The 18,716-nt window shown below is 44.1% G+C and overlaps 1 protein-coding gene across 1 annotated transcript in view; it reads right to left on the bottom strand.

The window, feature by feature from the left end:
* The window catches only part of DOCK8 (dedicator of cytokinesis 8), a 221,854-nt gene that overhangs the window by 15,244 nt on the left and 187,894 nt on the right, over nucleotides 1-18,716 (bottom strand). The window contains exons 35-43 of the mRNA XM_067744237.1: nucleotides 17,153-17,287; nucleotides 15,941-16,093; nucleotides 14,718-14,876; nucleotides 13,970-14,070; nucleotides 12,704-12,896; nucleotides 7,664-7,807; nucleotides 5,822-5,953; nucleotides 5,222-5,356; nucleotides 3,705-3,794 (exon numbers count right to left, since the gene is read on the bottom strand). Coding sequence (XP_067600338.1) covers nucleotides 3,705-3,794; nucleotides 5,222-5,356; nucleotides 5,822-5,953; nucleotides 7,664-7,807; nucleotides 12,704-12,896; nucleotides 13,970-14,070; nucleotides 14,718-14,876; nucleotides 15,941-16,093; nucleotides 17,153-17,287 — 1,242 coding nt within the window. The remainder of the gene's footprint in view (nucleotides 1-3,704; nucleotides 3,795-5,221; nucleotides 5,357-5,821; nucleotides 5,954-7,663; nucleotides 7,808-12,703; nucleotides 12,897-13,969; nucleotides 14,071-14,717; nucleotides 14,877-15,940; nucleotides 16,094-17,152; nucleotides 17,288-18,716) is intronic.

Genomic DNA, 18,716 nt, shown 5'->3' with positions numbered 1-18,716 from the left:
AGTCAGGTCCACAAGCTGCCCCTCCTAGCAGAGCTGCTGATCCAACTGAAACTTGGTATGAGAGTTTGCAAACTGCTATTCAGAAGAAGCAAAGCTTTCCTTTTCAGAACCACTATGACCACTGCAGGTGTATTAGAATGGCCAAACTAAAGCAACTGACAACACCAAGGGCTGAGAAGGATGGGGAGCAGCTGGAGTGTTCACACACTGATGGCGGGAATGTACGGTGGTACAGCCACCTTAGGAAACGGGTCGCAGTTTCTTATATAGTTAAATTATACTGACCATATGACCCAGCAATCCCACTCTGGTGCACGTGCCCAGTAGAAATGAAGACTTGTGTTTACACTAAACCCTGTACACAGATGTCTACAGCAGCATTATTCACAATAGACAAAAAACAGGAACAACCCAAATGCCCCTCAAGTGGGGAATGGATAAACAGACGGTGGTACATCCTTACAGCAGAATACTACTCAGCAATAAAAAGGAATGAACCCCTACAAGATGGATGAATCGCAAATGTATCGTGCCAAGTGAAAGAAGCCAGACTCAGAAGGCTCTATGCTTCCACTTATTTACTGTATCACTCCATTTATGTGGCATTCTGGGAAAAGCAAGACTGCAAAGACAGAATGCAGATTAGTGACTGTCAGGGGCTGAAAACAGAGGGAGGGAATGACTACAAAGAGGCATATGGGGAAATATTGTGCGGTGACGGAACTTTTCTATGTCTGATTTTGGTGGTGGCTCCACGTGCTTGTCAAAATTCACAGAAATAAACACCAAAAAAGTGAATTTTACTGCACCTATTTCATTAAAAATACGTACACACATACACACGAACACACACACACATACTATGAAGAAGAGCACTTATTTAGAAAGAGGGCCTTGGGCTTCCCTGGTGGTGCAGTGGTTGAGGGTCCACCTGCCAATGCAGGGGACACGGGTTCGTGCCCCGGTCCGGGAAGATCCCACATGCCGCAGAGCGGCTGGGCCCGAGCGCCACACCTGCTGGGCCTGTGCTCTAGAACCCGTGAGCCACGGCTGCTGAGCCCATGTGCCACAACTATGGAAGCCGGTGAGCCTGGAGCCTGTGCTCCGCAAGGGTAGAAGGCACCGCGGTGAGAGGCCTGTGCGCCGCAGCGGGGAGTGGCCCCTGCTTGCCGCAAGTAGAGAAAGCCCGCGCACAGCAACGAGGACCCAACTCAGCCAAAAATAAATACATTTATTTAAAAAAAAAGAATAACAATGACTATAGTCACTGCAATACCCACCCACTGAAATGGATGGATGAGGTCACTGATCTCAGACCATAAATCACTATTGAGTGTGATGAAATCTGGTTGTAATTCTGGCTGCAGATTCTCATTTAAAACTCTCACAACCAACTTTGGGCGTTTTAACAGAGGGGAAAAGAGCACCGTATCAGGGATGTCACTGGTAACTCTATGTGGCATGTGCTGTGCCCAGATCACTGTGGGCACACAGCCAATCCTGTCTTTCAAAGACGTCAAACATTTCTGTGTGAAGCTTAGCTCAGCTACTTACCACAGTTATTGCTTCCAGGCTAGATTAGGGAGTGTATCTGAAGTGAGTGAGTCCTTTGAAATGTGTAGAAAAACAAACGCTTAGATTTGGGCACTTCTCCCTACTTGCATCATCTTCATAATATCTTGGAGGACAGAACTGAGAGAAGAGTCTGAACTCTTCATTTTATAGGCCTGCCAGATAATGACTGCTCCTCTGTCCCTCAGCCCTTAAAAATACCTTGAACTTGCATTATTTCCAGCAGCTTAGAAAGCTCTCTCATGTGCATATCTGTCTGTGAGCTGGGCTGAGTGGGTAGGCATCACCTGTGGTATAATAAAGAATGTATCGGGGCTTCCCTGGTGGCGCAGTGGTTGAGAGTCCACCTGCTGATGCAGGGGACACGGGTTCGTGCCCCGGTCCGGGAAGATCCCACGTGCCACGGAGCGGCTGGGCGCATGAGGCATGGCTGCTGAGCCTGCGCTCCACAACGGGAGAGGCCACAGCAGTGACAGGCCCGTGTACTGCAAAAAAAAAAAAAAAAAAAAAAAAAAAAGTGTCTGGTATTTGTCCTTCTTTCCTGGCACAGAGCTTCAAAAACCCTTGGAATTTTCTGAGTGATAGAAGTGTCTTTGTTATTCTCATGAGGTAATTCATGGTGGGTCCCTAGACGGCTTCAGGATGGTGGCTGGTCATCGAAAAGAATGAACTTCTGATTAGAGATCTGAGACTCTGGGCCAGCCTGGCTGCTGGGGTAGGAGGGGGCTGGAGATTGAGTTCAGTAATGTAGTTGATGATTTAATCCATCATGCTTACGTAATGAGACCCCAATAAAAACCCTGGACACCAAGGCTTGGTAGACCTTCCCAGTTGGTGAACACATTGACATGCCAGGAGGGTGACATGCCTGGACTCCACAAGGAGAGGGCATAGAAACTCTGGGATACATCCCAGATCTTGCCCTATGTGTACCCTTTATCATGAAGCTATAATCATCAGTGTAGCCCTTTTCTGAGTTCTGGGAGGCATTCTAGTGGTTTATCTACTGAGAAATGCTATGGGAACCCACAAATTTATATTTTTGTCTGGTCAGAAGTGCAAGCGGCCTGGGGTCCCACTTGAGGCTGGTGTCTGAAGTTAGGGCAGTCTCCTGCAGGACGAGCCTGTAACTGGTGGAGTCTGACCCTAACTCTGGGTGGTGAGCATCAGAATTGTATTGCAGTACACCCAACCGGGGGTGAGACAGAATACACCCTCACTTGAAAAGTCCAAGCCCTTTTCATCATTCCTCCAACAGCACAATGACCCTGCACTTGGCTGAAAAGAAGGCCTCCACCAAATGCTGTCAGTGAGAAGTTTGTATCTTTTCAACATATTTTAAATTGAGGATTCAAGGTTTTAATAGAAGGGCAGATTTGGGACTTCCCTGGTGGCACAGTGGTTAAGAATCCGCCTGCCAATGCAGGGGACACGGGTTCCAGCCCTGGTCCAGGAAGATCCCGCATGCCGCAGAGCAACTAAGCCCGTAGGCCACAACTGCCTGTGCTCTAGAGCCTGCGAGCCACAACTACCGAAGCCCATGCGCCTAGAGCCCGTGCTCCACAACAAGAAAAGCCTCCACAATGAGAAGCCCGCGCACTGCAATGAAGAGTAGCCCCCGCTCACTGCAACTAGAGAAAGCCCGTGCGCAGCAATGAAGACCCGACACAGCCCAAAATAAATAAATTAAATAAATTGTTTTTAAAAAAGAATCTTCTTTAAAAAAAAAGTGCAGGTTTGAGGATGACAGACCCTGAGTTTGAATACTGGTTCTGACACCTGCATGATCTTGGAAAGTTGCTTACCCTTTCTTTTCTCATCTGTAAAATAGGAATAACAACACTTATTTCAAAGGGCTTTAGGAGGATGAAATGAAATGGTGTACGTAAAGGGTCTAATGCAGTGTCAGGCACACAGATGATGTTTAATAACTGGTAGCTCCTATGATGATCCCTGCCTTTGAGTATTGTTTCTTTAAGACCTAACCAAATAGTAGTTAAACCATAGACAAAAAATATTTGGCTGCACTGAAATGACTTGAAGAGTCCAGACAGAGGAGGTCATGTTATGTTTTTGGGTGTAGAACAAAGGGAATCAGAGCCTGATGGCTGTTTTTTGCAATTTTCCCATACCTTGTTAGGGTCCAACTTGGTTTTGTCCACAGGAGCAGAGTCTTTTATCACTTCCACAAATTCTGCACCAAAACATTGACTATAAAATCCCTAGGCAAGAGAAACCAACAGATTATAAAGGTTATTTTAATATATTGCAACTCTTTGTCTCTCAGAAGTGGAATACGTTTGGAACAAGTGTAAGGGAGAATATGCTCTTTGATTACTGAAAGTCCCTCTGAGCTAATGAGGCAAGTTCAGCGTTTCCTGAAACAAAAATAAAAACATAAGGAAGTCCAGCATTGCAAACTGATATATGCTTCCCTATAAACTGTATGCTTGACATCTAATTCAACCAACATCATCATATTTCCTAAAGACGCTCCAGGGGCATGGAACTATTTATTTCTTGCCTTTTGTACCCTAGGGTTTTAGAGGTCACCAGCCTTCCCATAATGGGACAAACCACAGCACACAGGAAGATAAAATATACGCTTCTAGTACTAAACTGGGGAAACATATTAGGGAACCAAGTGGCCTGGGGTCAATTGCTAATTCCTCTCATGAGCTGAGCAACTTTGGGCAAGTCACCCAACCACTCTGAGCCGTGGCTTCTTTGGGTCAAGTAAGGATTAAAGTCTCTTGTCTCATTTGGCACGGATGGAGCAATTGGACAATGAAAGGGTTTTAAGTTTGACAGCCAAGAAAGGGCATAAATTCAAAGCAATAGCAAGAAAGCAAAGAAGTGAATCCCTGGTTGTTGTCAGCAGTTCAGGGGAGCCCAGTTATTCGGTCTGAGACGGTTTTGTTTTGAGGGCACCCCTTGACTTTCCTCCTGCGCTCTTAGTGCTTGGCCCTTTCAACGTCTGCTTCTTTTTTCTCACTTTTCTCTATGTTGTTTCTCCTTTTCTCCAGCCTTTCCTCCAAGAACTTGCTGCTCTCTTCTGCTACGTTACGGATCAAATATAAACAGCAGGTTGGATTGGGGCTGCCAGCCCATGTAATAGGACACTGACTCTGATTATCCAAAGAGGGGTGCTCCTGGGTCAGCAGGGAGAGTTCATTGGTTCCAGGTCACAGCGGGCCTCTAGTCAAGCATCTCTGTGTCAGAAGTGGGAAGTGCTGTCTGCTGACACCAGAAGGATGCCCACAGCATTTTCTAGGGGTAATTTGATAATTTGGGCCAATGACTTCAAAGTCAAGATGATACACTTCAAGCTGAACAACTATTACTAAAATTTGGAAAGGTTTATAAGAAAGCACGTGACATTGATTGAGTGTGGATGCTCCTGAAAATAAATATTCACCATATACACTTACAAAGTTTGAAAAGTATATACAGAATCTTAGGGGAAAGCTATTATTATCTTGCTTTACCTCATGATCTCACCTAATATCTTGATATTGTACAAGCAATGGGGGAAACTTTATATATGGATCAACGAGGAATCCGTGACTCTTGGTTTTGTTGGAATGACCCACTCTAACCTGTTTGTGTAAAGCACACAATGTCAATCACCCAGAATCACTTGGCTTACCTCTAGTCTATGAGAGATCTCAGGAAGCTTGGTAATTGCAGGCTCTTTGTAAACGAATTCCTTCTCATCCAAGTCCCCAAATCTGGATCCGTAGAAACCAACTCGAAAGTAGGTTCCAAACATTCTCTTATGACCCTGATGAACAAAATAAGAAAAGCTCTCCTTAGTTATGTAATTCATGAGGATCCACTGAGACGAGAGGGCAGGAGTCTTCTCTTGTTGGGTTATAAAGCATTCTATTCCTGTGGCTAATACAAACAGAATTCACTCCTTTAAAAAGTTTTTTTAATGTTTATGGAATAAACTTGGGAAATAATGGCAAAAAAAAAAAAATCCCATGAAAGATTTCTAGGACTTCTCTTAAGTGAATTTAAGATTTTCACATTACTGGTTGTAAAGGAATTCAAGCTGCCTTCTTTCACGGTTTGAATCATGGTCCTCTGTCTATTCTCAGCCCTCTTCCGTTTGATAGGAGAGAGCTACAGTAATGATGCCCTTAAGGTAAATCACTCCCTAGAGAGGAAGGAGGGCTAAGCATCTCTGAGACAGGGTCACCTGCCGCCAGATTATAGGACCTGTTAGCCAGGATGCCCCCGCTACCTTGCTAATGATGCTGTCAAAGGCCTTCTGCAGCTTCTCGTGGGTGGAGGTCAGCTTCCGGAAGTCTCGATGAGCTTCCAGGATGGGGATGACCAGCTTGTAGACCTCATTGACCGTCTCGTACAGTCCTCCCTTGGAAAGAGGAGAAAAAAATCAAAGAGAATTTAATCCACTGGAAACTTAAAAGAGCAACCAGAGTGCATTAGGCATTGGAGAATGGATTTATTGGGGCACCACAATATTTTATAGAGCAGGAATAAAGTCTGAGCATCTCTGGGATGGCTGTAGCATTCAAACTGAACTAGACACACTAAATGGTCCTATTTGATAATGTTAAGTTGGAAAAGGGGGTTTCCTGGGGAAAAAAAATAGGACAGGAGACTGGCAGCAGGAACTAAGAACAATTCAGGAAGGCAGCTTTAGCATATTTAAATGTCACCAGGGGTCCTCCTGTAGCCAGGTGTTCATTGCATTCCTGAAAAGAGTTAGGGGTCTAACTACCTGGTTTTCTAGAATTCCAGGAAAAACAAGAGTATCTTGGACTTTATGTGAATTCTGAAAGGGAAAGCTGGAAAAAGAGAAGCCAGTCAAAATAATAATTAAAATACATAGATTGTAGGATGGAAACTTGGGAATGAAAAGTAGAGAAGAAAGAAAAATATCAAGACGAAAACAAAACTGGATCAGCTAAACAGAGTGAAGTATTAAATATCTGCTTGGCTTAAAATTTGAGGGAGGGCTTCCCTGGTGGCGCAGTGATTGAGAGCCCGCCTGCCAATGCAGGGGACGTGGGTTCGAGCCCTGGTCTGGGAAGATCCCACATGCCGCGGAGCGGCTGGGCCCGTGAGCCATGGCCGCTGAGCCTACGAGCCACAACTTCTGAGCCCGCGAGCCACAACTACCGAAGCCCTACAGTCCATGCTCCACAACAAGAGAAGTCACAGCAGTGAGAAGGCCGCGCACCACGATGAAGAGTAGCCCCCACTTGCTGCAACTAGAGAAAGCCCGTGAGCAGCAATGAAGACCCAGTGCAGCCAAAAATAAATAAATAAAATAAATTTATTTTTTAAAAAAATTTGAGGGAGTAGGGAAACTATGAAAATGAACAACATACTTTCTTCCCTGCCCTGAATCTCAATGACTTAATCTATATATTTTTAATCTCTCTATATTTTTCTCTTATTAGGAGTGTTTAGACCCAGATTAGGTTAATGCGGGGAGTCTCACATTTCTCTGAGCTGTCCCTGGTCTGTGACGACCCTGAGGATTACTCAGCTGTCAGCTGAGTCCCTCTCTCAAAGAGAGGGAAAATAAGAGAGTGGGAACGTGCCTCGTGATTTATTGTGTAACCCTGGGCAAGCCATTTCCCTCTTTGTGGCTTAGTTTCCACCTCTGTTAAATGGAAATAATACTGTGAAACTGCTGCCCAGCCAATGAGTGTGCAGTGAAAACCAGAATACTGCAGTGATGAAGGGCCTTCCCGCCTCCCTGAGAGCTGAGGCAGTGAAAACCAGAATACCGCAGTGACGAAGGGCCTTCCCGCCTCCCTGAGAGCTGAGGCAGTGAAAACCAGAATACTGCAGTGAGGAAGGGCCTTCCCGCCTCCCTGAGAGCTGAGGCAGTGAAAACCAGAATACTGCAGTGACGAAGGGCCTTCCCGCCTCCCTGAGAGCTGAGGCGATCTACATATGTCAAAGCCCTCCAGCCCCTCCCCTGCCCTGCACGCCCCTGCACGTGGTGTCATCATGAAGTGGGACTGGCTGGACGTTAAGACCGGCACTCAGGGCACCGACGCCAGAGTTCAGGCTGACTGTGGAAGCCCGGACAACTGTGTGCACTGACCGTGCTGAAGAGCTCGGCCGCCTGCTCCAGGAGGCCCACCAGGCCGCTCTCGGTGAAGTACCGGCCGGAGCACACCCCGTCCTCGTCCGGCGACAGGGTGTCATCAGAGACCGCAGACTCCTCCAGCACGTTGGAAGAAATATTCTGAAAGAGATCACAGTATGAGCCAGGAGAACAGGGGAATCTGACTAACAAAGGCACCACAGGAACCCATAACATACGGAGGAGGAAGCCGTGGCTCCAAGGTCCTCACCATCCCTGATCATACAAGGTCTGTAATTCCACCCAGAAGAGCCTTTGGCTGCCACTCATTTTGAAAGAATGCACAGAACAACTGGCCTTCGAAACTCAAGATTTTCTTTTCTTTTTAACTATTGGGAGATACAGAAGGACGCTTACCTCAATGTAAACAATAGTTGAGTTGCTTTAGAGAAAGGACCCTAAGGGACGTCCAGCAGGGGTCGTGGTTTTTAAAAGCCAAAGGCCAACGAACAGTTAACTAGACTCCTTGTTTCACCAGCTGAGTGACCCTCTGAAGTACTTGCTATGACTGACTTGGCTTTTAGGTGAATGGCCATAATATCATATGACAATTGCAAATGAGAAGGTCTTCTTTATGAAATCTTTATGGCAATGCAGCAGTTACTATTTTTTTTTCTCCCCTCCTCCCCAAACATTTCCCTCCTTTCTACACACTTTTCTTTTACATAAACCATAGAGTTTAGAGTCTCATAGAGAATGCAGTGATCAGGGCCAGGATTAGGGTGAACGAGGTGAAAACAAAATTTAGGGAACACTCACTCTCAGGGTCCTGTAAGTCGTGACCCTGAACTTGCTTGACCTCACGAGTGAGTGCTTCCTTAAATTCTGCACTTCATGTGCCTCACTCACCTCACCCCAGTTCTGGCTCTGGCAGTGACTCTCATACTTTTGACAGGTCAAGAATCATTTTCTTCAACCTGTCTCATGGATATAGAAGAAATGCATATGGAACATAAAAGAAACTGGAAACCTTTGTAGCTTAGGACTTGCACACAGGTAGCACATTTGCCATTCCTTTTATAACTACACTCATGGCAGACAGAACTAATTAATTATAGTACTCTTTTCCCTGAAGCTTGGATATGGTCTCAGAATTCTTCTCAGCATGGTACCCCATTCAGCCACTACCAACGGACCAGAGTTGGCTAGTGAAGTAAAATCAGTCTGCCTCTTGCAGGCCTGGCTTGCAAGATCAAGTGACTCATCCTTAGCAGTCAAGGAAGAGAGAGTTTTACAGTCCTGTACCTTCATATCCAAAATTATAAGGTAGTTTTAGGAATATAGGAGGCCTTCAGAACCTTTCATGGCCAGCCTTTCTTTCACACCTGGTCTTTCTATTATGATGTTTCTGAATTGGAAATGGTAAAAGGTCCAGGAGATTCAGTTGAAAGAATCTAATGACCCAAGAAACGAATGCTATTAGTATTGTATGCAATTTTCCACATGTAGAGGAATATATCTGCAGTTATTTATGCAGCCTTATTAGCTGTCATCAGAGGGAAAAGATTCCAGGCAGACTTTCCCGGCTTCAGAATTAGGGAGGTGAAAGTAACAGCAGTTATGTGAGAATGTATCCATATCTACATTTGTGGAATAAATATTGTACTCTGGGGCATAGAATTTCAACGAGCTCAGTTCCTTGGAATTCTGTGGCCTCAGAGTTATTTTCCTTGCACAGATTTATTTATCTCCAGTTTATAATTCTTTTCAAAAAATTCAATTTTACTGGAGCAGAACAAGGTTGAAAACTAAAGCACACAGCATTTAAGAAATCAACACCAGACATCTGTAGTTAATGCTGCCCAGAATTCCTTCATCCTTCTATAAAGTATAGCCTCCTGAGAAACCATCCATAACTCCATGTGTGGACCTCAACTCTGGCTCTGGCTCAGCCAATCACAGCATTCCATGTCTCTGGCCACTATGATTGGTTCAGAGATGAGCATATGACCTTGTCAGAACCAATAAGATGCACTGAGACTGTCTCTGCAACTGCTACATATGAGGCATTTCTCTATTCTCCTGGACTTGAACCTGGGAATATGTAAACATAAATATCTCTCAGTGAGTGTGGGAAGCCTGTGAAGAATGAGAAAGCAGAGACAGGAAGTGATGATGACACTGAGGTCTGATGACATTGTTTGGACCCCTAGGTCCAGTTTGGCAGGTGCTACTCCGGACTCATCTCTCTCATGCAAGCTGATAAATTCCATTTTTACCTTAGGTCCGTCTGGGTTAGGCATTCTGTCACTTGCAAGCACACATTTCCAGAAAGATTTGGTATGTCTCATTTGAGAGAAAAGAGAATTGGCTCATAAGCGTCAGTGTAATTTGGCTTCTCTTCTGTAGCTGAGATCACCTAACTCACCATGTTCTGTGTATTCTGAAGACCTCATTCTTCACAGTTCCTTCTGCTTCCCCCTCCCGTTCCTCGTCTTTCTGAGGGTTCCATGACCCCCAGGCTGAGTCACATGCTAAACACTCACAGCATCTTGTACCTCTTTATTACAGCATTTATCACAATTGAAATTGAATAAGAAATGGAAGAATTAGCTGTATGATGCCACTCTCCCTGGCTGGAATGTAAAGTTCATGAGGACAGAATAAGTGCTCAATAAATATCACCTAAAAGAATGAATACGTGGATAAAGGTCTATGAAAAAATAGAGCTATATGCTCCCGTGTAGGGACAATGTGGAGTTTTTCTGTTGTTTCTAGAAGAACTATTCTACTCACCTTGGCATGACTTACGATAGGCAAATTAAAAAGAATTTATAAGCAATAGTAATGAAACAAGACAAGAGGTTGATATAATTCCACATTAAGTGTTAAACCCAGAGATTTCTGGTAATTGAAAGAGTAGCACTTATAATATTTATCCTTGCTAATATCGTATGGCCAAAATAAATTTTACAAAAAAGCAAATATGTCTAAAATTGATTTTTATACCTTTCTTCACTTTTATGTGATTCAAAATCAGATATGATTTTTTATGCTGTTTGGATAAGAATTAAATTTTTGGCTTTATAATGAACATTCCTGAATTGAGAATAAAATTTGTTTGCTGAGAATAAAATGATAGAATAAATACTATTGTTACTGAAGACCGTAAGAAAGGAGGAATTAGCGGTATGAGGCAATACCCAGATTGCCTAGTGAACAGTATTCAGGAAATCAGAAGCTCCTGGCTACCAGCAACAGTTTCTGTGCCTTACTCTATAAGCCTGGGAAAGCTACTTTGAACTGTCCTCTCTTTCTGGTTCACACAGCATCACAAAATTGTGTTGAAGAGCAACAATGAGAACAGAGCCTTTTATAAAAATCAGTCATGAAAATTCAAACAAGAATAATCCAAACACTTGTAAATGACTCTGTGAGTCTGGCTTGAAAAGGCTTTCTTACTGTACTATATGGTTACAGGTTTCAGGGATTGTCATTTCTACAGATTATGCCTCTAAAAGCACTCGTAAAATTTTCTGTTTCCTCTAAAGACTGTTTTAAACTACTCAGCCAAAACAGTCCAAGTGGCCACTGAGCATCCCAGCCTGAACCAACTTTCAGGCCTAGCAGACAATTTCCCTCTGCTAACTATGGGTAATATTCAGCTCATCCTAAGACAGTATGGATCCAGCCCTTTTTTTCCCTTCCCAGGTCAATTTGGTTCTTTCTTTCTTTTTTTTAAAATAAATTTATTTATTTTATTTATTTGTTTTTGGCTGCGTTGGGTCTTCATTGCTGCGTGCGGGCTTTCTCTAGTTGTAGCGAGGGGGCTACTCTTTGTTGAAGTGTGCTTCTAATTGTGGTGGCTTCTCTTGTTGCGGAGCACGGGCTTTAGGTGCGCGGGCTTCAGCAGTTGTGGCTCGCGGGCTCGAGAATGCAGGCTCAGTAGTTGTGGCGCACGGGCTTAGTTGCTCTGTGGCATGATCTTCCCGGACCAGGGGTCGAACCCGTGTGCCCTGCATTGGCAGGCGGATTCTTAACCACTGCGCCACCAGGGAAGTCCCAATTTGGTTCTTCCTTGATTTTAGATTAGTGAGGAGGATATTACAGAGTTAGGGAGTGTAATAAAAGGAATGGGCCCTGAGGGAAATAATTTCTCCAGTATTTAGAAAAAATACTTTCACAGCTGTCAGTATACTGTGCCAACTACAAGTCTTTGAGAAAGGGTTTAAATAACCTTAGAAAAGTTGCTCTCTCAGTTTATCTGTGAAGTGGGAGTAATAATACCTTCTCTGTCTGTTTCACTGGTTTATGGGGAAGGCCAAATGAAATCATGGACGTGAAAGTGTTTGGGAATGTCTAAAGTGCCTATCGACTCTACATTTATTGTAAACAATAATTTTTGGGGGGCTTCCCTGATGGCACAGTGGTTGGGAATCCGCCTGCCAATGCAGGGGACACGGGTTCGAGCCCTGGTCCGGGAGGATCCCACGTGCCGCAGAGCAACTAAGCCCATGCACCACAACTACTGAGCCTGCGCTCTACAGCCCGTGAGCCACAACTACTGAGCCCACGTGCCACAACTACTGAAGCCCGCGTGCCTAGAGCCCGTGCTCCACAACAAGAGAAGCCACTGCAATGAGAAGCCCGTGCACCGCAACGAAGAGTAGCCTCCGCTCACCACAACTGGAGAAAGCCGGCACGCAGCAACGAAGACCCAACACAGCCAAAAATAAACACAAATAAATAAATTAAAAAAAAATTTTTTAAAAAAACCCAAGATGGTAAAGCAATTAGAAGAGGCAAATTTAATACACTAAAGCAGGGTTTTTCAACCTTGGCATTATTGATGTTTGGGGCCAGATAATGCTTTGTGGTGGGAGCTATCCTATGCATTGTAGGGTGTTCAGCAGCATCCCTGGTTTATACCTATTAACTGTCAGTAGCACCCACCTTCCCACCCTCAGTTGTAACAACCTAAAATGTCTTCAGAGACTGTCAAATGCCCCCAGTTGAGAACCACTGCACTAAAGGAAAAGCTAAACTTGTCCCCCCGACCTGAAAGCTGACGCTGCCCACGGGCAGGTAGCTGTGGTCCTCCAACATGCTCAGATATTCAGCCACTAAGGCAGCTGCGTGCACCAGGCACATGGCAGCTTCTGTGTAGCACTTCCCCTTGGTGTGCTTCTCCGCCATGTTCTGGAGCCAGGTCAGCCGCAGGTCAGGAGATGTTTGGTAACTCTTGGCAATTCTAAAGATGGGTTGAGAAAGTTTCAAGGACAACGGTTAGTGACAGTGTTTTTCTATTGTGCATGGCCAGTTTTTTTCCCAGTAAGAGTTTTGCCTACATGTTCAGAGAATGAGAGAAGAGGCAAACATCTATCAGTCCAGTTTTTTTCATTCCATGTTTGGGTTGTGCAGGATGCCAGGAATGCTATGATTTAGTTAAAGATTTATGGGGGGGAAAAAACCCTGATAAAATGATGTCTATTTGAATGGAGCTCTAGCAATTTTCTTCTTTTCTCGCAAAAAAATAACAGAAGACAAAAGTACTATCCTTGGGCTTCCCTGGTGGCGCAGTGGTTAAGGATCCACCTGCCAATGCAGGGGACATGGGTTCGAGCCCTAGTCCGGGAAGATCCCACATGCCGCGGAGCAACTAAGCCCGTGCGCCGCAACTACTGAGCCTGCGCTCTAGAGCCCGCGTGCCACAACTACTGAGCCCACGTGCCTAGAGGCCGTGCTCCGCAAGAAGAGAAGCCACTGTGATGAGAAGCCTGTGCACCGCAACGAAGAGTAGCCCCTGCTCACCGCAACTAGAGAAAGCCCGTGTGCAGCAACGAAGACCCAACGCAGCCAAAAAAAAAAAAAAAAGTACTATCCTGCTTATGACATCGCATCAGAACAATTTTGCCTTTGTAAGTAGTTTCTCCTAAAACAAGGACTATAAGACAAAATTTTAAATGACAGAGTAAAATATGATTTCTAAATAAAACTTACATGTATGTCTGAATGTAAGTGGAAAAACATTTCAGAAATAATTCATGTAACAGGTGATAGTTCTTTTCTCTCATTCTATGGTAAGTAGAAAATAATTTCAAAAAATAAGTACCTCCCTTTAAATTAGGGAGATCTTTCTGAAAACGTGTACATGAATCAGCACCCTCTGAGTGGTGATTTTCTACCAATTTCTAAGTACAGTTTTGGATGTCAGCCAAAACAGTGTACCCACATTTCCTGTGATCATTATATTCATAAGAACTTCATAGTGACAAACCCTAGATCCTCAAGTGACACCCTTTTGATTTTACCAGAAAAGTTTACCTGTACATGAGATCCATAAGCATCTCAGGATCTTCCTGAAATTCCCTCATTTTCACTGTGTCGTATAAGATGCTATTCAGATTGCAGAGAAGTTCTTCCACCTGCAAAAAAAAGTGTACGCCCCAAACAGTCTCAGCTTTGGAGTCCATGGTAACAAGTTAGGATGCATTGAAAGTCCAAGGGGCAGCCATGGACAGGCTTCGCTAAGACAGGAGAGAGCCCAGGTGAGGGGAATCTAGACTGGATCCTCTTTGACCTCACCTTTGCAGGTCCAGGCACTTCCGAGGCCCAGATGTGAGTTGGCCCTTGGGATCCATGAATTAGTCCTGAATCATTATATTATCTTCCCTCTCCAACACCTTCTTGGTTAAATTAGTTTGAACTAGTTTCAGTTATCTGCAACCTGAAAGCCCTCAACTGTACTCTAGAACATCAGACCTTTTTATACCAAGTAGGAGGCAGCTTAGGACCTCAGCTTAGATTCCATCTAATATATATCATAATACGTTATATAATTATCTGTATCATATGACATAATTATAATATATATATTTCACAAAAATTATATAATCCATAACTATATATGTTATATAATATATTATATGGAATTATATATTACCTACATATACACATGCACATATATATGTATGTATAAGTATGTATATGTGTGTGTGTGTATATACACACATACATACACACACAAGTTTATAGCTGGCTGATCACAGACAAGGCACGCTCTTCAGTCTACCTGCATGGGGAAAGGAGTGGTCTGCATGTCTGTGTCTTCTTCCGCATAGGCCAAAATTGTCCTCAAGGATCTTCTCAGGTACTCCTCATTAAAGTCTGGTGCTTTTCCCACCAAAGATGCCAGAGACATGGTGACTTGCATCTTTACTCTTGCAAAGTTCTGAGTCAGGAAAAAATAATGATGGAACAAATAAGAGGCACTCAGCTAGTAGATAATTGAAGGCAGTAGAGCCAGATACCAATAAGTCTCCGGTGTTTCTTTAACCCAGTCTCAATCATTTCCTTTTTTTCCCAATGAAATATGAGCTATACTTCGCTCAAGACTCATACTGTTGTTTAACTGGTTTAAGTGGCTATTGCCCTGACATAAATCTGTCAGTTCCCTTTAAGTTTTCATTGAGGACCTGACCAGCTCCGTGCAGCAAGGCTGGAAGGTTCCTACAGAGTTGGGTCACAGGATGTCTCCCTTTGTGTCAAGATTCCTCTTCTTGGAACTTTATTTAAACTGTAAAGAGGAACAGGATCTATGTGGGCAAGATTTCTGAGATTTCTGGATTCTGGGTAGGCAGCAACTTTGTTTCTCCTTTCCTTCTAGGCCCATGGAAAACTGTGGCTATTCCAAGGGCCTCTGGCCTCTGAGGAATGTCCTAAAGGCTTTTAAATCGTTATACCTAATACATTCTGAGGGCCCTGCCTTTCTTCCATGGGCCAAGTTATCTTTTCATATCAGTTGAGCACACGCATTAACGTGACTACAGATGTAAATTCCAAAAGAACATACTAAAATCTAGACAAACTAAGACGGTGCTGTAATAAAGCTGAATTCCAAAGGCTGCTAAGCTTCAATTAACACTCAGGTGTGGACGATAGCGATCATTGCAAATTCTCTTCCACAGGTCATTCTGGTACCAATCAGATTTTAGAAACAGGACAAACTCTTCTGAAGTCCTAATTCTGTTGTATTTTTTTTTCCCACAGATGACAACCTTGAATCTACACATATCTGTTCATTTCTTATTGAAACACACGGATGGAAACCACTGCATTCATCAATCTTAATAATTTACTTCTAGAAGCAAAGTCAAACAAAAGCTGCTATCCATCTACACGCCCAACTGTTTCCTTCCCACGTGGCAGAAGTCAACTGCAATAGTGCACACTCTTCCTCCCCCAGGGCTTCGCATTGACTCTCTCTGCTGATTCTGGGTCGCCCTGGGCGCTTACGCTCGTGGCTCCAAAGCTGAACCTCATGAGGAGGTAGAGAGTGGCGCAGGCTTGGCTCCGGGCGACGTCCATGCTGCTGCCGCAGTGATGCAGCACTCGCTGACACAGGTCCGCGCACTGATCCACTTCCTCCTCAAACAGCAAGTCGCCGAACTAGGAGAGACACAGGGGCCATAAGACGTCACTTGGCACGATCGTACGCTTTCTGGACTGGATGCCTGTTGAAATATGGAAACGGCTGCTTGGACAAGCAAAAAGCCCACAAGAATTAATGCGCTGCTCCATACAGATGATGAGTTCCTTGAATCGGAAGATGAAGTGAAGCAACGGAGTCGACTTAAGATCTCATTATGAGCTGCTCAGCTAAGATCAGGGCTGTGTAATTAGCTGCACGGTTAGCCAGGCTGCCTTCCCTGCTGAAGTCCCAACTCTGAAGGAATTAGCCTGAGTTTACTGGGTTCCCTGGAAATTACTGGTGACTGAGAAAGAGTAAATGATAATGACGGGTGAGAGCAGAGAGATTCCACTTTATTTTCTTTTTCTTTCCCACCCACCCTCCACGGCCACGCTGCACGGCTTGCAGATCTTAGTTCCCTGACCAGGGATCGAACACGCACCCCTGCAGTGGAAGCGCAGAGTCTTAACCACTGGACCGCCAGGGAAAGTCCTGGGATTCCACTTTCTAAATGTAAAAGATCCCAGATAGAAGGCATCAACCGAGATTTTCAATAAAGGGGGAGATAGGAATCTGCAATAGACTGTTTTACCTCAGGAAAATCTATATTCTTCAGGCTAGGAGAAATGTATTTCTAAACCTTCTGCATTTTATGACATGATATTTTGTAAGATTTACGAATGGGAGTCATGTATAGGAATTGAATCTCACTCAGATAAGGTACTAAAGAAAAAGGGTGAAAAACAAAGTTTGCTCAACTGATTTCTACTCTCATGTCTTCAGTGAGTGGCCATTTCAAATTTCTATAGTTGGGCCCACATTTCTAGTGTGAGAGGCACTGTTTTTCCTCTTTATGGTGAGTCCTGTAGAATCAGTGTATCTGCTTCCTTCCTAATGAGCCTTAAGACTTTTACCGTAGTGTCACTTAACACAGTGGTCTGTGGGTTTTGGTGCACCTGAAGCAAGAAACGTGAAGCTAGATTGATGAGAATCTTAACTCTTAATTAAGAGTAAGAAAGCAAGTGTCCCATGTTTACCTTGGCAATGAGAGCACGGAGTGTCGCAAAGCAGTGAGTCAGGTAGGTGGTGCTCTGATCACAGCTCAGAGAATTCACCAGGACCCTTAGCACGCCTCCCAGCAGGTTGTCTTTACAGTCCAGAGCCGAGCTTGCCTGGGGGAACAGAACAGCATCAATGAATCCCTGTGCTGTGCCCATGAACTGAGGGGGAAGACACAGGTGGGTGCTCTTGGCAATTCGCACAGGGATGCTGATGTTTCATCTCTCTCCGTCTATGATCTTAAGGGTTTGGGAAAGCACCCCGTATATCGTCCACTACCAGGCGAGCTGAAGACCTATTTCCACATGACTTTATTCCAAAACTCCCAATTGATTTGGGATTTATGCCTAATTCTGGGCTGCTAAACCAAGTTATAAGGTACACCTTCCCCCAATCCTGGGCAACAGCTTTTGGAATGTTCTTTCCTTGTATACAAGGCACAGCTTTTCTTGTGGGCTTTCAAACCACAATTGTGGGCTTCCCATTACACTAGGGGCTGCTTGTGGCAGTGATGTTTCTAAATAGAAGCTTATTTATCAGCTGCAGCAGGACTAATGTCCCCAAGATCAATGATAAATAAGTTTCAGCTTCCTTTGAAAACTGTAAATACATTTTGAGGACTGGGGTTAAGAATATAGCACTCAAAGCAGTATTGTATAAAGATATAATCAACATGATGCCAAGTTGTTTTTTTTTTTTTTTGCGGTACGCGGGCCTCTCACTGTTGTGGCCTCTCCCGTTGCGGAGCACAGGCTCCGGACGCGCAGGCTCAGCGGCCATGGCTCACGGGCCCAGCTGCTCCGCGGCACGTGGGATCTTCCCGCACCGGGGCACGAACCCGTGTCCCCTGCATCAGCAGGCGGACTCTCAACCACTGTGCCACCAGGGAAGCCCGATGCCAAGTATTTGATAACAAGTATTTATCAAAGGTACCATATACTTTTGGTCTTTATTTTTGTACAATAATCACTTTTTAAAAGATAACTTAAAAGTTGGATTACTAAGTTCAAATATGTTTCGACAATATTTCTTCTTCTAGCCCTCTAATAAATGATTTTTCATTGGAAACATGTAAGGACTCATTTTTCAGGTTAACTAAAAACCCATTATCACCTAGATGTCTTGAGAATTTCTGGAAGCATTCACTTAGAAAATGAAATTAGTATGGTGAATTGTATTACTATAAAATTCACATTGATATAACACTTTTCTACAGCAGGGATGGCAAATTCATGGTACAAATGATTTTTCTTCACTAATCTGTGTCCAAAACAGACATCATTAATCACACTTAGCACTCCTTTTACCTAGCCCAGTCATAATCTTAGCTCCCATACAGACATCAACTATAATTCAAATGGAGTTGACCTATCAAAAAAAACCCCTACCACCCCTATTCTAGATACTGAACTGTAAGCCCACCACCCACATTATAAACTTTGCACATGTGCAGGCAGATTTAACTACGAGAGTCAGTCTTTCAAGCACCTAACTCTTTCCAAGCAAGCTTCAAGTCAATGAATCCAGAAGGATGTCTGGTAA

This window comes from Pseudorca crassidens, chromosome 7 (assembly GCF_039906515.1).
Source record: "Pseudorca crassidens isolate mPseCra1 chromosome 7, mPseCra1.hap1, whole genome shotgun sequence".
Classification (NCBI taxonomy): domain Eukaryota; kingdom Metazoa; phylum Chordata; class Mammalia; order Artiodactyla; family Delphinidae; genus Pseudorca; species Pseudorca crassidens.
This window is presented reverse-complemented; position numbering and strand designations above follow the sequence as displayed.